At 35.2% G+C, this 20,554-nt stretch overlaps 1 protein-coding gene across 13 annotated transcripts in view; it reads left to right on the forward strand.

Moving 5' to 3' along the window:
• The window catches only part of Dnc (phosphodiesterase dunce), a 367,304-nt gene that overhangs the window by 257,093 nt on the left and 89,657 nt on the right, over positions 1–20,554 (forward strand). The window contains exons 1-3 of one of the 13 annotated variants that reach the window (XM_072017674.1): positions 6,915–7,267; positions 7,394–7,548; positions 16,624–17,019. The exons of the other annotated variants lie outside the window; for them this stretch is intronic. Coding sequence (XP_071873775.1) covers positions 16,847–17,019 — 173 coding nt within the window. The 5' untranslated portion in view covers positions 6,915–7,267; positions 7,394–7,548; positions 16,624–16,846. Of the gene's footprint in view, positions 1–6,914; positions 7,268–7,393; positions 7,549–16,623; positions 17,020–20,554 lie in introns of those variants that run through there. 13 annotated transcript variants of the gene reach the window in all.

Below are 20,554 nucleotides of genomic sequence, written 5' to 3' on the forward strand. Positions count from 1 at the left end.
AGCCTGCGATCTATAGCACATGTATATAAATAAAGTTACTAAGCCAGCTGAAAACTCTATTTAGAGGAACGTGTTCAACTTTACCAGGCAAAATCTGTACACGAGACACAATAGACGATGAGTCGGCACCATGTTCCAACTACATAAACCCTATAACACGAAGTTTGAACCTGGCAAACCTTCTAAAATCCCGACTGATTCGATACATGTATTGTAGGTTTACAGAGCAAGTATAGCTGTGATAAACACAAAAGTTGGGATTTACGATCGCCATAACGTCTCGTTATTTTTGGTAGTTATGCGTGTCCGCTTGTAACCGCTGTCGCTATCGATTTTTCGTCGACGGTAGCGCTGGAAACGTCACAGCTTTCGCGATTTTCTTCACCTGCACTTTTTCTTCATTCTTTTTTTACTACGGTTTCTTTAGATTAAACGACCTGCAAAATTTTATGTTCTTTCTTGCTGGAAATAACCTCTATTCCCTCGCCTTTCGAACGTATGATTACAAATGGGATATTTTAAGTGCGATATCTTGGCTTCATTTTTTTGCGATACTGAAAATTGGAATTTTTTTTAAGTAAATCTGCTGTTGTAATAAAATTAACGAGGTGAGCGATAGAAGGTTGAGCTGAAATTTTAAATACGATTTTAATTCGGTACAAAAGTGGTCTTTGTATCTTTTTGACGGAGTTGCGTATTGGAAAATTTTTGGTGTTTGGGGAGTTTTTTAGTCCCCCAGACAAAAGAAGAATTTTCGTTCGGTAGAATGTCAGCTTTTCTAATACAGCATCGGATATCGAGAAACTCGGACTTTTTGAAAGTTTTTTTCCTCGTATGGGTAGAATGGTATTGAAAAGAAAGAAACTTTTTGGCGTTTTGGGACGAAATAAGAATTTTTATTAGATATAAAGTCAACTTTTCTAACATAGCATTGGATGTGAAACTTGAAATTTTGAGGGGGCAATCTTTCAAGTTTGTCGAATTAATTTTGAAAATCCAAGAACGTAGCAAACTGAGGCGAAAACAATCAATTTCTTAAATTTACCGGTGTTTCTTTATTACAAAAATAATTTACCAATATTTAACCTATTGTATTCGTTCTATAGCTAAAATTATTTTCCAATATTTAAAAATATTCTCCATCTTTTATCCATTTTATATAAAAAAAAAGATCCTAAAACTAAGCGATCCGTTAAACCGATCTTTACGACTACCTAAAAAATTCTACTTCCGCAAGGAAATTTCAATAAAAAAGGAATTAAAAGTTACAGGTAAAAAGAATCGAAAGATATTAAATCATATTAAAAGATTCGGAAACTTCCGCATTAAAAATTATTCACCCCCGTTAAAGATTATTATTCCACGAAAAATACACAAAAATAATAAATTTTGTTCTATGCGGACATTAATAAACTTTTCGAGATGATCTACTGCTATACGTATATACTATAAGAAGGAAAAGCAAGGTGTAAAGTTTCATAGTAACAGGAAGTTCGTGTTTCCTTGAGCTTAAAAAACGATTTTTTTCCTCGGTCGGACAACAGCCACGAGACGGTTCTCATAATTCTTGCGTTATTAACTAATAAAAGGTCTGCGACAGCACGGCACACGAGGTTGTGTAATGAATTTCATAATTCCGACACAAGGATTTTCCATGGCGCGCAATTAGGCGAGCGTGACATGTTCATTTCCCTCGCCATTGGCTCCTTGCCTCTTCTCTGCAAGATTTCTTCGAATCGTAACTGTCGTCTGTGTGTCTGGTTTCAATGAGCCTCGAAAGTACAGACTGCATCATTGTTCTTCAGTGACGTCAATTGGAACGTGAAACGTTTTCTTGTAATATTACCCGATCCGTAAGACAAGCTCAGATGTGTCGAAAAATGAAGAGATGTACAATTTTTAAGGAAACAAACATTTTTAGACACTTTTTTACTTTGCTTTATTAGCATTTTATTATGTAGAACATAGTGGTAATTTTATGTTTTGTTCTATGGAATTTCGGTAATTTTGGGCAAATATAAATTTTAATTTTTGGTTTAGCATATGGGTTATGGTTAGAAGCTATAGGTTGGTTATATTCTGCTATATAGAATTCTAGTTTAGTAATTACAGTAATTTTAGAGCTAGGTTATAGTAATATTATTACACTCTGTTATATAAAATTTACACTTTGATTTTGCATACAACGTAGCAAACAGAAATAACTTGTTCTTATATTAAAGATTGTATTTGTCTAAAACTTGAGGAAATTTAACGGTTGAAAGTTGCATATGAAAATTGAGGGAAGGAGGAAGGAAAGGAGAAACTTCTATTTCACTTTTTTAAATAAAACAAACCAACATTTCTCAAAGAAAGGGCAATAAAACGAGATTTCCTTGAACTCGTAACACACGAAAGAAAAAAAAAAAAAAATCTAATTGGACAGAAAACTAATGAAAACTAGTTTCATAAAGGGAAATAAGAATCGTTAGCCGAGAAGATGTAGAACTCTGATCCTACTTTTCGCGAACAATGATGAATGTAGCAGACTATGGACCGTTGTGAGATCTCTATTCAAGGGAATTGCCACCAATCTTCATTGATGCATTTAAGTTTATGGCTCGTGCCAATTCGTGTCAACTGGTCTGACAACGCGTGGGACGTAAATTACACCTTGTCACTTCTTACAGGAAATTCATTCGACGTCGATGCCACGAATCTTTTTGCTACGAATTTTCGTTGCTCGAGGAAAGCTTCGCTTTTTGGTTTATCAGAGATAGCTTCGCGATCGTTCGAACAAACATGCTCCTCGATAGTGTAACAATAAAGCTGATTTATTGCCTGGATTCTTCTCTTTCATGGTGTCGCTTCTATCCACTTTTTTCTATTACGAATTGTTTCGCGAACGAGTAATTCATCTCTCCGATTGGTACATCGTGGAAAACTCGTGACATGCTTCTTTCCAAAAATTTCTCTCTTCCCTCTGAGAATATTATTCCCTATAAATTTGAAATTTGTATTATTCTCAGGAATTTCGATTGTCAGCTTTGACCGATGATTTGTTTGCAAATTTTGTACACTTCGTATCCCCAGGTTTAAACATTTATTTCTGTGTAATATAATTTAGACAATTCTTTGTTAATATGTCAAAAGGAAATTTTAAATCGTATGCTTGTTGTTTTATTAATTTCATTGATTTATATACTGTGATAATGGGATTTAATTAACTTTCGGGTCGCCTATATTTTTAGCTCAGCTTCTTTATAATTTATTTAGAATTTGTGTTCCTATTTTGGAAAATTATTTATCATACGTTCAATATTAGCAAATTTTAAATCATATCTTTGCTGTATAGATATTATACCTATCTTTACTCATCGAAAGCTATACTTTGCAAATTTTCCACAACTTCCATATCTTCTTCAAGCATCTGATAATTTCTGCACGTAATAATCTAAGAAATTCTTATTTCCGCAAATTTTCCACACTCGGAGTATTAGTTCTCGGAAAAAATGTCTTGCAGTTCTCTGCTTCAGAATCCTCGGAGGAGCTTAAAAGTAAGCGTTTCGTGCGTTCGCAAATCCCCCCCCCCCCTTCTCCTTAAACTTTCTTCCATTCCTTTGTTTTCCCCATAAACTTCCTGTATTCTCGACAGGATCCTCGATCCACTTATTTCGAAACGATCTCAGTCATTAGTCCTGCTTTTATTCCGCTTCTCGCTTCGAAAGTACAAACTTGGAAGTTGGTTCATTTGTAGGACGCCGTGAAACGACCAAACGAATGGTCGCCCATAAGAAACTCGCCCCATAAGAGTATCTCGCCGGTGTCTCTTCGCGAGACAACCGAGTCTCTGCTGTTGTGTTTTACGTCCGGTTCTCGGGTTTACAGCAAATGAAACGCGAAAAAGTTGCTCGTTAAGCCGGGCTCGTTCTAAGAATATCCGTTTGAATTAAATGGACGCGCGACGTTGCGAACAATTTTAATTTTATGTGCAAGTAGGACCATCGTATAAAAATGTCGCTTCTCTAATTGTGACGCTCTATCAGAAGTATAGAAAATTGCTTTTCGACGTTTAAATTATTATCCTGATGTTCGTGTAGGTTGCAATTAATTTATTACCGTGGAATATCGAAGAGCCAGATCCGTCACAGAGTTGCTTTTATCGAAGAATTTGCCTGCATTCTCACGAGCAGCCAATTTATCAATACGATAAATTTGCCATCGTATCTTTTTGTGTTCGTTTATTTTAAACACTGCAGGTTGTGTGGATTAAATATCAAAATCGTGCCTTGTTTCCCGAACTTCCTAAGCGTAATACGTTTTTCTCGAGAGAATGTTCAATTTGCTTCATCCTTGGCGAAATTTAAAATAAACGCATAACATACCGGAAGATAAAATCGTAAAAGTATCAACAAAAATAAAAATCACCAAACACTGTCCACGTTCTACGATACAATGCGCTCTTCGTCGAACTACGTAGCTTGGAGCATGCAGGTTCGAGAAGCAAACGAAGTACGAAAATAAAATAATAATGCTAATAGGATCGATCGTGTGATTCGATGGCAAACAATTTGTTTTTAGGATCAATATTTAAAACGTGACTCTATTAACAGTATCAACATAGGACGTAGGAAGAAAACGCACGTGAAATGTGGTAAAACGGACTCAGCTAAAAACAAGATAAATAACGGAGACGCATGATTGTATATGAAAAAGTAGGAAATTAAATTTGCTATGGAAATGAAATTTGCTAGCAAGTGAAACATGTAAAAGCGTCGCGTCGAAGTTAATGTAAACGAACGATGGACAAGTAAACTGGATAGCGAGCAAATAAAGCGATTTAAATTCGTCGCGTGAAAAAATGTGTATCATTTGCATTTAAACAACTCGCTTATCTATTGTTTATCGTCACGATAGTGTTTAAATCTAATCGACAAACTAGATTCTTATCGCTGCTACATGCATGATTAGATAGTTCACAATCTACTTTTAATCTCAATCCTATTGGCCAATATTTATATAACAAATAGTAAAAATTAAATAATACAGAGCCGGACATTTTCCACTCACAAAGATATAAATAAAATTTCTGGCTTCTGATATAGACACGTTGAATTTTGTCAAACGTAGAAATTTTTTTTAAAAACTATTAGCCATCGATAGGATGAAATAAATGAGTTCAAAATTTTGTACAGAGCAAAAGAAATTGTACGATCTACGGTCAGTGAATGCTTTCATAACGAATAAATAGAATTATCGATTATTTATATTAATATCATCGTTTTAATTAATATTTCGTCTCTCTTGATCGTTTTTTAGAACGTAAAAATTCGCTAAAAGTTACCAATTTCCAACAAAATCCAATAAGCCGAAATCCAATTATAAAGTTATTATAAAACCCAATAATTCCGCATTAACAGAAAAAGTGCGTGAATCGGAATGTACGTTTTCTGATTGAATAAATAAAGTGACCGTTCAATCCAGTTCGTTAACGTACACAATGCATGTTTTAATTAAAAATTGTATCGTTTCTTCGTGTTGCTTTAAAATCGTTTGAATAAACAAGACAATTCGTTTGAATGCATAGATCATCGACGAAATCTAATAAAAAGATAATTCGAATTTTTGATAACAATAAAGTCGTATAAAATATGCGAATATTGCAATGGATATGCTTTTGCGTTTGCACCGGTGCACTGTGAAAGAAATTTTGTCCCAGTTGTGGCATATTTTTGGAAAATATGTCAGCGTCTGAAAAATGAAAAAAATGAAGAATAATAGTTTGATGCGGAGAAAAATATGAAAATGGAGTCCTTCGAACACTTTGAATTATATGATACGATATTATTGATAACTGTATCATATCGACGTGGTATAATACATTGGTCCTTAGCACATCGAGTGCAACGGTGATCATCGATGAGCCATGTCATTAAATTTTTTAGACAGATTAAAATAAGATAAATCCTATGGACTAAAAAATTGTCTACGATTTACTCGTTTAGATAACAGTGAACGCCGCACGAATGACAATATAATATTTTAGTTAAAAGTTAAATTCTACTGTGTATTTAAAAAAAAGAATACTCATATTAGCATCAAATATTCGAACGTTGGACTGAAATGTTTTCTGCAACGCGAATGACTTAGATAACATTGTCAGAAAAATGTGCGCAAATGCACAAAGCAATATATTGTTTCAAAGGTCGGAAGTCATATTGTAGTATATTCAAAAGAATGATTATTTAGTAGGAAATATCTAAATTTTAAACTAAATGATTTTTTTATAATGTGAATGACAGATAAGATAATATTGTCGTAACGTTGTAAAATAGAAGCGAGCAAATGTATTATGTTGCACAAGTTAAATGTTATGATGTAGTATGTTTGAAAAAAATTATGATTATTAATATCAGACGTTGGAATTTTCTCTAACGTCAATCATTTAAATAACATTGTCGTAATATTGTTAGAAAAAAGTGCGCAGGTATAACGTAATATTTTACAAACGTTAAATACCACGATGTTAGTATATTTAAAATAAATATTGAATATTCTGATTTTGGACTAACATTTTTCTACAATATCAATGACATAGGTAACATTATCAGAACATTATCGAAAAGAAGAGCGCAAATGTAATATTTTATAAAAATAAAATATTACAACATAGCGTGTTTCGATCCATTGCGGCAGCAAGGGAAAAATCTATAAAATTCGCCTGGCAAACAACCTGATAATATTATAAAACGACTCGTGGTATGGGCTACCTACCTAAAACCTTCTGCTCCCCTCTTATCAGCAGTCTACGACAAAAAAGAAAAATATGGCAATACGTACGATATTTGCCGGAGCGTAGTCGCATCACGCAGGTACACGCTGACTGGATCAGCGTATAAGCAACAGCTCGAGGCATGGCTGGCGTCAGTTCACAGTCGGCACGCGACCAAAGAGGATCGTTGCTGACGATTATGCGCGAGTGATGTGTCCTTGGTGCAGGACACGCGCCAGGACGACAGAAATTGCCTGTTTGTAATCTGAAATTGAATAGTCGTGTCAGTTAACTCGAGATACGCCTAACAGTCAGATCGGAAGGCCGTTGTGTGTTTGAAACAGATATAGAAAATTCGTGAAAGTTAAGATTGTACGAACGTGTGTCGAATTCCGGTATAATTTCGTCTTTTCAAATATTCCCACGGTTCTTGTGATTTAATAATAAAGTTTCAGTGCGTTTGAAGTGGTTTGGTGACGGTTTGGAGGAGTTTGTAATCTCAGATACGATAATCGTGTGAGTTAACGCGAGGTACGCGAGCAGTCCGTCAGACAGCTGCGTGCTTCAAACGCACGTAGAATATTCGCGACAGTTAAAATTCTTTCAGCGTGTGTCAAACTCTCGTATCTTTCCGCTTTTTAGATTCTCGCAGTTCTTCGCGTTTCATCGTGTCTCTGGTTTTCATGGAGTTTCAGTGCGTTTGAAGTGGTCGCAGAAGATTTGACGAAGAAAAAACCGGCGAAGATTCGCAAAAGATTGGCTAATAAGGGGATTAGAGTTTCTTTTACCGGTTTGAGGTATTGTAGAGTTTAGATTTTTTAGGTTTTCAAACGCCCTTCCGAATTTTAGTTCGTAGCTCTTAATTATGATTGAGTTAAAGCTCGAAGGAGTTTGTGGTATTTGAAGGAAGGTTTCGAGGTTCTTGTTTGAAAAAGTATCGAATTTGCGGATATTTTTATGACTCGAAGTACCACAATTCATAAAAATATAATGTTTCATAGAAGCTGGAAAATAGAAACTTTTATACTTTCTTATTCTATACTCTGATATTGTTTAACGAGCATAATTGGATATTTTACTCCAGCCAGTACTCGGATACGATGACTTAAAATCGATCTTGAAAGTGGAAACTGCAATTTGAACATCCCAATGGGTCCAATTTGAAATGTTATCGCAATTTCGTAGAAAACTCTCAATCATCGATCTCAAATAAAATACCTTTGCTTAAAATAAAAATTCGACGATATTTTCAATAAATCTTTCCTATCAAGTATTTTAGAAAATATTTTCCAAGATTTGTAGGTTTTCAGAATTAATGACGACTGAGTGGAAAGTTTCCTCTGGTTTTCGATGATTGGCAGTCTCTTGAATCGACAACTACGATTTAAACAGAGATTAGGTCAGAGGAAATGGCGAATAAATATTTTTGTTCCGCGTTTCAATTACACGTCGGACACAACACGTTGTTGTGTGATGATCTTACGACGTTAGGAAGATAGTAGACACTAGAAACTGTAGCAAAAACCGGTTGAACGTTCTGAAAATTGGAATAAATAATTTTTCTGTTGCTTAGTCATAGCTTCATTTAAAGTTGATAAATATTCGATGGAAATTAAAGTACTCTTTAACAGAAACGTTGTTTGCAAAAATTATCACGTATTCGTTCTTTGTCTTATTTTAATTTCATTCTTTTTTATTTTAAAATAATCGCGTTTTAGAAACTTTATAAAGATTCCACGAAACTTAAATTATTCCTACTTTTTAAACTTGTAGCTCGAATAACTTAAAACTTACAGCCTTGATGAATTCTCCGCTTATTTTTATTCTTATTACTTCCAAATATCTTCAACGTCGTCTGTTTCAATGAAACTACAAATATGTTTTAATTAAACGCTACTTAATCAAACGATAAAAATCCATGGACGTGATATTCATCCTGAAAGGAGTAAAAATGGTCGTTGAAAAATTCGACGCTGATTCGATAGAGATCCGACAGTAGAAATTTACAGTCTCTCGTGAAAGCGGTGGTTTCCTCGTTATCAGCAAGCTTGTGTCGATAGATGTCCGTATCTATGCAAACATTCGTCACTGATCGAAGCGTATGAAACCCGGAACGTATCGGTGTCGCGATTATCGATCAGGTTTCTCATGTAATTTCCGATCGTGGCGCGTGTCTACACACCAGCCAATTTGTTTCCCACAATTATTTCGTTCCCATCGCCAGGAAAATAGTTACAGCTCCGATTCGTTTGATCGAATAATCGACGAGCAAATTTTGGAGGCGTAATTTCGTCGTTGATCTAACTCATTTTATTTAAAATTTCATTTCCATTCGTCGAAAATGATACTAATAAAATTTTGGACCAATAGGCAAATTGTTATTCGGCATAGTTTAGGCAGTTTCCATTTCTACAACGATCTTCTCGCTTCAAACTATGTCTTTGTTGATCGAACGTTTTCTCTTTCATTAATTCGCGAGCAAAAATAAAAATTAAGTTAACATAGTACTACACGAAAACCAAAATACTACACGAAACAATTTCAATTTTCAATTTCAAATTTCAAGACAGATTTTTAGAAGATTATCGAACAGCCTCTCAGACAGTCCATCGAGGAAATTTTTATTTCTAATCTATTTACAGAATTCTTCGTAGAGTTGATTTTGCTTAGTTGAAGATCTAAATATATTTTTCAATGTGATACAATGTTTAGTTATTATCGATAATTTATATTGTTACATCGATGTAGATGATTTCTTGATTGGATCGGACACAATACCAATTACCTACCGACAGACTTTGTTCCCTGATAATTATTCGAAAATCAGCCTGGACAGTGATTAATCGACGTTTGATTAAAGGGCGAAATTAGTTCTCTGAGGATTATTCTCGTGTAATACTCTTAGGAACCTCTTCCACGAATAGAAACAAATAATTAAACGCGATTCTGATTGAAATAAAATTCCATCCACTCCCTCCACCTCTCTGCGTTGGTGTTGGTGTATCTCATTTGAGGTGTTACCGTATAAACTGGGTATTTCATTTAGCGTGGTAACGTTTCTGTCGAGAAAACACTGTGTAAATTGGATTTTATGAGGGATAGATGCAGCACGTTTCGTAAGTGGGAAATATTTTTCGAATGGATTGGAAAGTTTATGGAAAACGTGACGTGGATGTAAATTGGTAGAACGCAATGTAATATTTTTGTCAAGTTTCTAATGACAATTTATCGTAGGATTTTGTAGAAAAGATTGTGAGCTAAATATGTCAATGGTATTTAAACGTTAAATATTCGATGGAAATTAAAGTACTTTTTAACAGAATCGTTGTTTGAAAAATTATTATGTATTCGTTCTTTGTCTTATTTTAATTTCATTATTTTTTATTTTAAAACAATCGTGTTTTAAAAACTTTATGAAGATTCCATGAAACTTAAATTATTACAATTTTTAAAAAATTGTACAATTAACAATTTAAAAAAAAAAAATGAAAAAGTTCAGGTATATTTCAGGTTATTCGTTTAGAAATGAATTACATAATTTGGTCACGTTATTCAGTCTATTTAAAAAATCAACTCTCTACTCAACTTTGCTCTCGATAGAAAGCCAATCTTCTACCACAAATATTTTGATTCGAAAGCGAAACTAAAAATTCCAAAACGGTGATATAATTGAAGAGTAATCTGATCTTTCGTTTTCCTGAAAATTCGCAAAGAAGAAACAGCGCTAAATTTTTGCTGCGAAATTTATACCTGATATCAACGCTGAACCAGAATCCAATTCTTTATCTGTAATTAACGATATCGATATAGAAAAATAATGCTGGAAACTGGCGTTAAATCTTCCTGCAAAATTTATAACATTAACATCGCAGAATATTCTGTAATTTATAATATCTCTCGTTTCTCCATCGACATTAAAATCACCGTGAAAAATAAACGTACACTGGAGAAGTAGAACGGAAGGTGCGAAGCTAATCGTTCGCAAAAATTTCAAAAAACAGACGGAGAGCAGAGAATGATTTGTTCTCACGGACCATTGAAAGACGGTTAAAAGCGCCATGACTTCCTCCAAGTCTCATTTCCCCTTGCTAACAGCTTCAAACGCGAACTTATCGAGAGCAAAGGTGGATGAGTTGCCGCGATGTCGACGCGTAAAACGAGGATTTCCATGGAAATGGAAAAAGTTCCAGGTGGCTTGAACTCTGGCTGTTTAAATTTGGAACGTCTTCATGGGAGGTCGTGGCAGATTAACTGTGAACCGTTGATGGATAAACGGCTATCTCGTTGGGATATGAAGCATGCTGCATTAAAATTAGAAAGTCTGTTTCATTGGCCATCGTGAGTTGTAAGATATATGGTTATATGACTTAGTTCTGCACAGCCTATGAATAACTTCTTCAGGCGGCGTCGGTATATCGCAAGTTTTAATATGTTTCACAGCGCCTAACAATTTTTCTGCGTAGAAATATCTCGCAGAATATGCATTTTTATGGATATTTATTAAAATTGACATTTTTTTTTCTTTTTTATAAACATATCTTTAGATTCTTTTTATACGTAGGATTTAACGTCGCTTCAATTGCGGCGTAACAGCTGGTTATTGTCAGCGTCGACAATGCGAGCAGCGAGAGTACTACTACTTAGATTTTCCTAAATAGCGAGACGTCTTTCAGTGTGGAGGAAACGCTTGATATTTGATATTTATCGCAGAGATCTTGGTTCAAAGTTTCTTTGATCTGGTATTTCTTGCGAAAGTAATTGTATTTCTAGCAGCGTGGAAAGATGTGTTTGACAATGATTTGACAAACGCAGGTTTCGCAGTTTGCTGGGTTAGATCTTGAGATTGCATATACATGTGCGAGTGTTTCTGAGAAACCTGTGACCAATTCTAAGTCTGTTTGATACAACTTGGTCATCGACGATCGATATTCTTCGTAACTAGGTTCTGGTAACTCGTTAAAAAATTGTTCGTTGATTTCGAGTGCGTATGAAACGTACCTTGTCGTAAAGTGCGTGTTGTTTTACGTAAAGGAAATTTTTCCGTCGCGTGTTTGTAAGCTCTGGTTCACGGAAAACATCTTCCATCGGAAAATTTTCAGTTTCGCGCAAACCTTTGCATATTGTTCATACATATGGAAATGGGAAAATAAGAGAACTTGTTTCCAATTTATTTAACTTTAAATGTAAATGCGAAAAGTGGTTAGTACAAGCTTAATATTGGAAAAGAGAAACGTCTAAAAATAGGAGAGTAATAAACGAATCTGCAAAGTATGTCAATTTTAGCTTTTCAATGCGAAAGTCTTCTACCGATATCGCGAAAAAAGAAACATCAATATTCGATTAAACTCCGATCCAGCTTACCAACCTGGCCGACCACAAAGGCAGTAAAATGTAATAAAATGATTAAAAAATCCCAGAAATACTCCGAGGAGATGGTTTAATGCCGAAAGGACCCACTCATAATCAAAAAGGGACGAAATCGAATTTCCCGAATATCTTCCCACGAATTATTCTCGCGGTTCCGTTCGCTAACTCTCTATTAAACCAATATGTTTCATTTGCAATATCTTTCAGTCAATCCACGTTAGCAAATCTTATTTTATAATATCGTAGTATCTTGATGATGTTCCCGCGCATTATTTGGTAATAACCGTGGTGCAGGTACTAAACTAGTAGAAAGAAAATTCTTATTTTGAAAGCCAGCGAATGCTTATACAGCTTGGACCACGCAATTGTTTCGGGCTATAACTCCGTTACCAGTGTAGTTGCAGAAAAATGTCAAAAGAGAAAGACGAATGGTCCAAAAAGTAATACATTCGTCGGTAGGACGATGTTTCTCTTTTTTTTTTCTTTTTTTTTTTTTTTTTTAGAACTGCAGTGGCGAATGTGCAATCGACGATTGCATTATTTCCAGAAATTGAAATGTACACTTTTTTTCTACAGACAGATGTCTCTCGTCCCTGTACGTGGAAAATCATCGCGGTGAAATGGTGAAAAAATAATTGGTTACGGAGATATTTAAAAAAAGACGTCCTTGTGGAAGAAACAATCGCGTGGTCCATGCTGTACATTCGTTAGATATTAATGTCAAGCTCAAATCTGAGTCCGATTTATTTCCTGAGAGACGACTTGTTTCTGGGTTAGTCTAGGGAAGGTAATTGGAAGTTGGTAATAATTTCACTTGCAAAGGAACGAGATATTTGCTTTCGTTTGAAGCTACAGAAAGCTTATGTTTTTGCTTCAAATTGATGTTAGGTTCAAGTTTGAAAATTGTAACCTGATCAATTGCAAATTTACTTGAATTTCTTTAATTGAATTTCATTTGCAAAGGAACGAGATATTTGATTTCTTTCGAAGCTACAGGAAGCTTATGTTTTTGATGTTAGGTTCAAGTTTGAAGATCGTAAATTTAATTGAATTTCTTAATGTCAACCAAACGATAAACATATTTAGAAAGGATCACGTTTGGTATAAACGAAATGCATCAAAGATCGCATAAATTTGTCGAAAAGTAGCTCCTCTATGCTTTGAAAATTCTTTCGTGGAGAAGGAATATTCCCTCGGGAAGCGGCTTGTCCCTCGATGAAAACCGGCAGTATGATATTTACGCGCGGCAGCTCCTTGAAACCCACGGCGGGCTCTTTTTTATAGTCCGCGGGAGTTACCGAAACCGTGACATGAAAGATGCATATACGTTTCGCAGTCTCCCTTTACCTCTTTTTTCTTTCGCCATTTGTAACAGTCTTTCTACGAATTTTACGTTGCGTGAAATATTTCACACAGTATGCGTGCGAGCGTCGCTTGGGAATTACAAGAAGAGCACGCTTCACGCGTATCTATTTCCTCTTTCCACGTTTCCCATTTCTCTGATCGAATTTCCCGCGCAAACAGCGCGCGTTAATACCGACGTATGGACTGCGGACGTTTCTGCAAACTCGATATCCAGAGCTTTGGTAAAAATTGATAATTAATAACTTGTAATTGAGAGTTAGTTGAAAGCTGATACGAAGATTACGACGAGGAGAGGAATATATTTTAGGGGAAACTCAGCCTCGAAATTTAATACTGAAAACAAATTTGATATTATGAAAGTCGATGATAACCGGTAACCAAGATTGGCGGCTGTACCGTTCAAAAATTACATAGTACGATGATTCTTTAGGAAAGAAGCATATTTTCGTATTGCGTATTGGCACAAATTAGGAGAAATTGGATTTTCAGTAATCGTAATTATATATTTAAACAGATATTGGTTTCATAAAGAACACTTGTATGCTTTTAGTATCTGTGAAAACAGGCAACATTTGGCAGTCTCAATGATAAATTCCTCTGTTTTAAAACATACAGTGGCGGCCAATTTTAGAAAATTGATTTATTCGAGAAAAACGATTAAAAGTCCTGAGAATTTATTCTGCTGTTATATTCATTGCAAAGTTACCGTTAAAGCAGTATAATTGTACTCGTACGGAAATATGAATTTTAAACCTCCTTCTGTCCGTCACTGTACTTTTCCTTGTTTTTCGCGTCTTTATCAAAATATATAAATCAACGAGTGACACATTTAAAGCTGCAATTATTGGTGACATCATTCCTCCGACGTTGTTTTCTTCTACTTTACGATACCGCGCGTTATCAGACTCGTTAATTAAATATCCGAACGATTGTTTTCGCGAATACTTCCATATTGAAATTACGTCTCGGCGTTTGACTTTATTTTCTGTTGGAATCTACCATTTTGCTTACGTAAAAGAGAGGAACAATTTTGAAGTTTTTGGAAAATTTGATAAATGACGCATCCTCTCGGGCGAAGAAACAAGAGACTGTAGGATTTTTCTTGTTCTTCCTCGTCTAACAACTTGTTGTTCCCTTTATTTTTGCCAGCCGCGCGATTTGAATTTAAAATTGGTGAAATATTTCTCGCTTGCCTGGTGTTTCGGATTATTCTATACCTTCTTTCACTGAATTTATCAACTTCCCGTCTTTCAATGAGATTCCTTTGTCGAAGATTAAATTTCGATAAGCTTGATATATGCCTATAGTCCCCTTATGAAAGAGATTTTAATTCGTGATACAAGCAAAATAAATTCTATGCGGTATTATTGCTATACCGTGAGATTCTACGGCCAAAATACACTTTTCTATTCAAAGTATTTCATAGCGTTCGGAAATACAGAATGCATCGTAGATACATAAGACGCGTATTCTAAAAGAGATATAACTATGATAATACCTGTTTGATTTATTTTCGACCCGAAAGAATTCGTTAAGTTTGAAGGTAAAATAGAAGATATAATAGTTTTGCTTTACGTAAACGTGTACCTACAAAATAAATACTAAATATTTACTTAAAACGTTAGAAGCCTTTTTGATTGTCAAAAGATGAAAATGTAACAATTTGTGGAGCACAACAGTGTCGGTAACATTAAAAAAAAAATCGAATTGATAAAGTACTGTTAAATTGGTAGAATAAAAAGCATCGATATCGTAAATATACGAACGTCGTAGTTAGAAAAGTTAGTATCGAAGTTTTACTGGAATAAAAAATTGGAAAAACAAGTCCATAGAATGAAATTGATTTGTCTATTTTTCTATCCACCCCTATTCTCTCATGCAAACGTTGGAAATCATTAAACGAGCAAACAGTCGTATGAAAAAAAATTCCATTCCAAGTGTTCCCTATAGACGCTAGGCGATATAAAATCGTTCATGGACAAACGTATAGGCGTCGTAATATCTTTTTACGACTGTTCGATAAATCGAAATCGACGTCCAGCGAATTTTCGTCGCACGGTTATATCGGAGGGGACGAAGCAATTTCGCGTTGAACGTGTACCGTTCGATTAGCTTCGTTTCCTGTTTCCGTCTCGTTCGCGACTTCCGTGAGACTTGGCCGTCTCTTTCGCCGAGGCCAATTAAAGTAAATCGCGAATTTTTTAAGTGGCCGCGGTACTTTTCGTAATTAGTTCTGATTAGAGCAAACGAATATTCGTTTAGCGAAGCGTTGTTTCTTTGGATGTCGACGTGTTTTTTTTTTTTTTTTTTTTGTAAAATTGAAGAATTGTCGAATTTTTTGTTAGGAAATTTTTTAGGAAAAGAAAGTGGAGTAATAAATGATGTTTTGGATGAATTTTTGGACGATTATTAGCCGAAACTTACAGAATTACCTATCGAATAAATAACGAAAAATAATAATAAACTTATCGAATAAATGACGAGAACTTCGTCTATTCCGATATCTCTTGTTTTTCTTGGAAAACTGGAAGAATGTCGATTTCTAATTCTAGGAAATTGCTTTCCTTTTGGAAGAATATATGTTTGGAACGATAACATTCCGAGGAAACTTGATCAACTCGAATATTACTGTCACAGAATGGCCGATGAAAGTTTTATTTACCGCTGTATGATTCTATTTTTCGGGGAATTGGTCGGGGAAATGGATTATGTGGAATATTTTCTTGCGACGCAGTGACATTTTTTGAACACAAGTAGAAGTTTGATAAGAAGTTAAAACACGAAAGGTATTTATATAATGGCAAAAACGTTTGAACGTTGCTCGATAGAATGTTCTCTTGCTTTTTGTTCTTCGAAACAAGAAGAAAATTGTAAATATCCTTCGAATTCCTTCGTAGTTTCAATTAGACGCTCGAAGAATCCACACGAATAGACAAAAGCAGTCAGTCCACAAAGCCTCTATAAGAAAATGATAAACTTGCCACTTGTTTTTCACTAACTAAGAAACAGAATTCATTAACAAGAGTCTCGAAACCTTCTCAGAAAGTCACTTCGAAAGGGCGAAGCGAACCTAGAAGCTCGTCATAAAGAAGCAGAAAGGGCTCGATAAAACTCGGTGAAACTTTTTAAATTAACTTCAGCGAATGAAACTCTTCCTTCGATTCATCGAGGTCGGACAAAATTCCTGGACAAGAACAACAGCTGTAAAACGGAAGGGAAACATTGCTGTATACGCATGGAAAGTCAGAAAAATGTAACAAGTGAGAAAAGTGTTTAAAACTGTCGAGCATAGAGTGATGGTTTAAGCGAGAGAAATTATATCATTTATGGAAAAAGGATCTTTCGTTAGATCGTAAGCACAAGATGAATGATTATCCTATTTTCGTGCCATGCGACGTGTCCTTGAAATTGGCGCGCCGAGATTCTGGCACGATGAAAGTGACGCTTCCGCTTACTTCGTTCAGAAGGCACAGCGGTTGCGTGTCCACGTTATCCAGGGCGAAACCTCATCCAAAATTGGTCTACGTCGCTGTTCCGTAAGTTTCGAAACGATTTAACGTATTATTTATCAAGAAAAATTTGTCTTCTTCGAAGAAATAATCGCCATTGCGTTATTCATAAAACTATTGTATTTATGGTATCGCATAAATGATGCGTTCGATATTGTGTTTAATATTTCAAATGTTTTTTATCTTCGATTTCTGTCTTCCCGCCGAAGAGAAGAATATTTAGAAAGAGAATATAAATCAGAAAGAAACATTGGCCAGATATTTTGGCATTACATCGACAGTAAAACAAAAAGAAACAATTTTTGGAAATGTTGTTATGGGCGGTGAATAGCAGAGACAGTGACGAAAATGACATTTTGGAACCGATATACTGTACGTGCAAAAAGAGAGGGAGGGGGAAATTGGCTAGGTATTTTGGCATCGTTATCGTATAATTAAAATAATATAATTGAAGCTGATGCACGAAACGCGTGTATCGGTGAACAAACGTGAAATTCATTTGTACCGAAAGTTCGGTTATAAAGATCTGATCCTTTGGCCTTTGCTGGCGAAAGAATCCATTAGGAAATGAGCTGGAAATAATGAGCAGACCAACGATCCCTTTTAATTAGTCGTAAAGCGATCTAAGAGCAAGGTAGAGAATTGAAACTATACGAGCAATTAACCTAATCGAAAACGATTCGTGATCGAAGGAGATTCATATCGTAGTTTCACCTAACGATCGTTACGTTTAACTATAGACCAGGACAAATTACTTCTGGTCCTCTGTACATATATTTATCCGTATATCGAACTAACCGGATAAATCTGAAACAATTAAGTGGTTGTTCGCGTGCAAACATTAATTTGATCGATTAATTTATCAACGAATATATTATTTATCGAGTAGATACATCTCGTCTCGTTTCAACGATCAACGAAACCGCAAAAGATAGAGTATTACTCGCGTTAATTAAAATCACGACAAATAATGAAATAAAATGAAAGAAGAAGAAAATAGTGCTTCACATTGATACGTTATATATAGTCGCTCGAGTTTGAGCTTTGCGTCACAATGCACTTGCCACGCCAATCGATAGCGTTGCTTTTAACCATTACTCAATGTGTTTTACATAACGTGTTACGGGTGCGGCAGCCGCGAAACGGAAGTGGCTTTTAATCACTTTTTTATTGGCGGCCCTGCTCGAAAAACCAATATTAGCTGTTGAGGCTTGGCCGTGCCGTAGATAAACGCCAAGATTGTCCCGATAGCTCGATCATGAGTTTGCCCAGGCAAGCATTCCTCGCAACAGGTCTTCTTTCAGCTGGTTCGTGTCTAGAAACGATCTCTTTGAAGATCTCTTTTTATAGAATTTTTGCGTCCATAGGATTTGCTACAAAATAACGAAATGTTGGGAGAAATTTTTAGTAATTATTATCGGGGCATGCGATTTAAATTCCCCCACTTTTAGGACGAATTATAACGCAACATTTATCACTTTGCAGATTCTGATCTTTTTATTAGTTTATTCAAAGTGTTGTTAGCGATGATTTGGTTAATGCTGTCTGTAAGACGTCTGAGACGTAGTATAAGGCAGTCAAGTGTGTATTTAGATTGAAATACGAGAGTTAAACGTTGAAAGATTGGAGAGCAAGTAGAGTCTGCCGTTAAGTAGAATTGTCCGGTCGTGGCCAGGCGCATACTTGCCATCTCCTATGAATTTGTAAATTGCACAGACGAGTTTTAAAATTCTCTTCGCTGGTTTTTTAAGATCCGTAACGATACCATGGATTGTTTAACGTTAATAAATATTCAACTTAACTTCGATTGTTAAATATTACATGGAATTAATATTAATAATCACGAAGCCTTTTGGAAATTTCTTCCTTTCTTCTGAATTCTGTGTACAATGTTACGTTAACTGACAAATTCCATTTCTTTTTATTTAATTCGTCGGATAAATTAAAAAAAAAAAAATCGTAGAAATTCTCTTACAATGTTTCGAAGGGATTTAAATAAAATCATTAACGCTTCGCTCAACTAATAAGCTATTTTTCGCTTAAAAATTGAAACGTCGTTACAAGTCCCCCGTTTAAATAAATCAGATTACAATTACACGAAAAGTTCACAAACTTACGTAACTGTTATTTAATAAAAATTATAGCAACTTGGTCGTTAGAAAGAATTCGCAGTGAGACGAAATGAAACAAAGGACGCTTATTGGCGTCCTCTTTCTCTGGCCACTATTTAGCGATTGAATAGCAAGGCCGTGGAATTAATCGTAGCTTACATAATGACACGTAATGACGATTATCGAGAGCAGGAAGACGAGACGCGGTTTCTGGTCAACACCGACCATCATGAGAACGGAAAAATGTTAATCAAGCCATTCGGTTAATTAGGCCCGTCTAACGAGCAAATTGATAACGATCACGCCGATTACTATGACGGATAATTATTTCATGACACGTTCAGGCGCAGTTTGTCCGAGAAGATCGGAATTAGATTCATCTCCATGAATTTTCATTTCGTTACGTGTAATTTCTGTAAAATATTCATTAAAATTGCCATCTACGCGTTTTGAATTGTTAATCAGCAACTCTCTTATATCAGCAGCTCTATAATTTTTTTCTTCGTCTAGTTTCGCTGTCGAGAATTTTAAGAGACGCTTCTATACTCTGGTAGTTTGATAATAGACGCGAAACGAACGAATTTTCGTCGTGCGAAGTTCCTGAGAAATTGAAATTAATTTCACAGCGCGCTTTTAGACAAAACGTTCAACCTTCTCGATAGACGCGTTTAGAATTATTCCGGTAATTGCACTGTTATTATCTTTCAACCAACTTTTACTTTCCAATCTCAGCGACCAATTTTCGTAAATTTGGTTTCTTACAAACAAAATGGACGTATAAGTTTTAGTGTATTTTCTGCGATAGATGAACGACAGGACGTGAAAAATGTGTATCCATCTAAGGTGTAACTGAACCACGTACATTTGTCGAACGTAGCCCGAAGAAAATTAAATTCGATGCCTGTTGAAGGTGCAAGGAGACACCGTCGTTGCTATAACGAAGATATTCGACCAGTATACTTTAAAAGCTATTTATATCGACGATATGCAACGACGAAGATGTGTTGTTCTTAGAAGCTTCGTAACTTGCTGAAAATTATAATAGAAGTTGTTGCGAAGCTCGTGCCTGAAGACAAAGTGTATACAGTCTGACTTGAACGCTATATGTTAATTATTTTCTATGTTGGGTAAAATAATTGATGAACTTTTCGTAATAGGATATTCTCATTTAAAATGGCGTGTTTTCATTGCATTTATTTTAATTTATATAGTTTCTGGTTACAAATAAGATGCTACCGTTTAATTTTGATTAAATGTCGAAGACGATTCTACTTTATTAATTGAAAATATTTCAGAAGAAACATATACAGTTGTTGATTTAATCTTTCAAGTAATATTACAAATTTATTCATCTGCTGAAGCTTCAAATTCTTAATCTTATGCCATTGCAAATTTCTCATGAATCGGTTAACTGAATCGAATACATTAGATAACAATTGCACGCTAAAATC

The sequence above is a fragment of the Bombus fervidus genome, chromosome 15 (genome assembly GCF_041682495.2).
Source record: "Bombus fervidus isolate BK054 chromosome 15, iyBomFerv1, whole genome shotgun sequence".
Taxonomy (NCBI): Eukaryota; Metazoa; Arthropoda; class Insecta; order Hymenoptera; family Apidae; genus Bombus; species Bombus fervidus.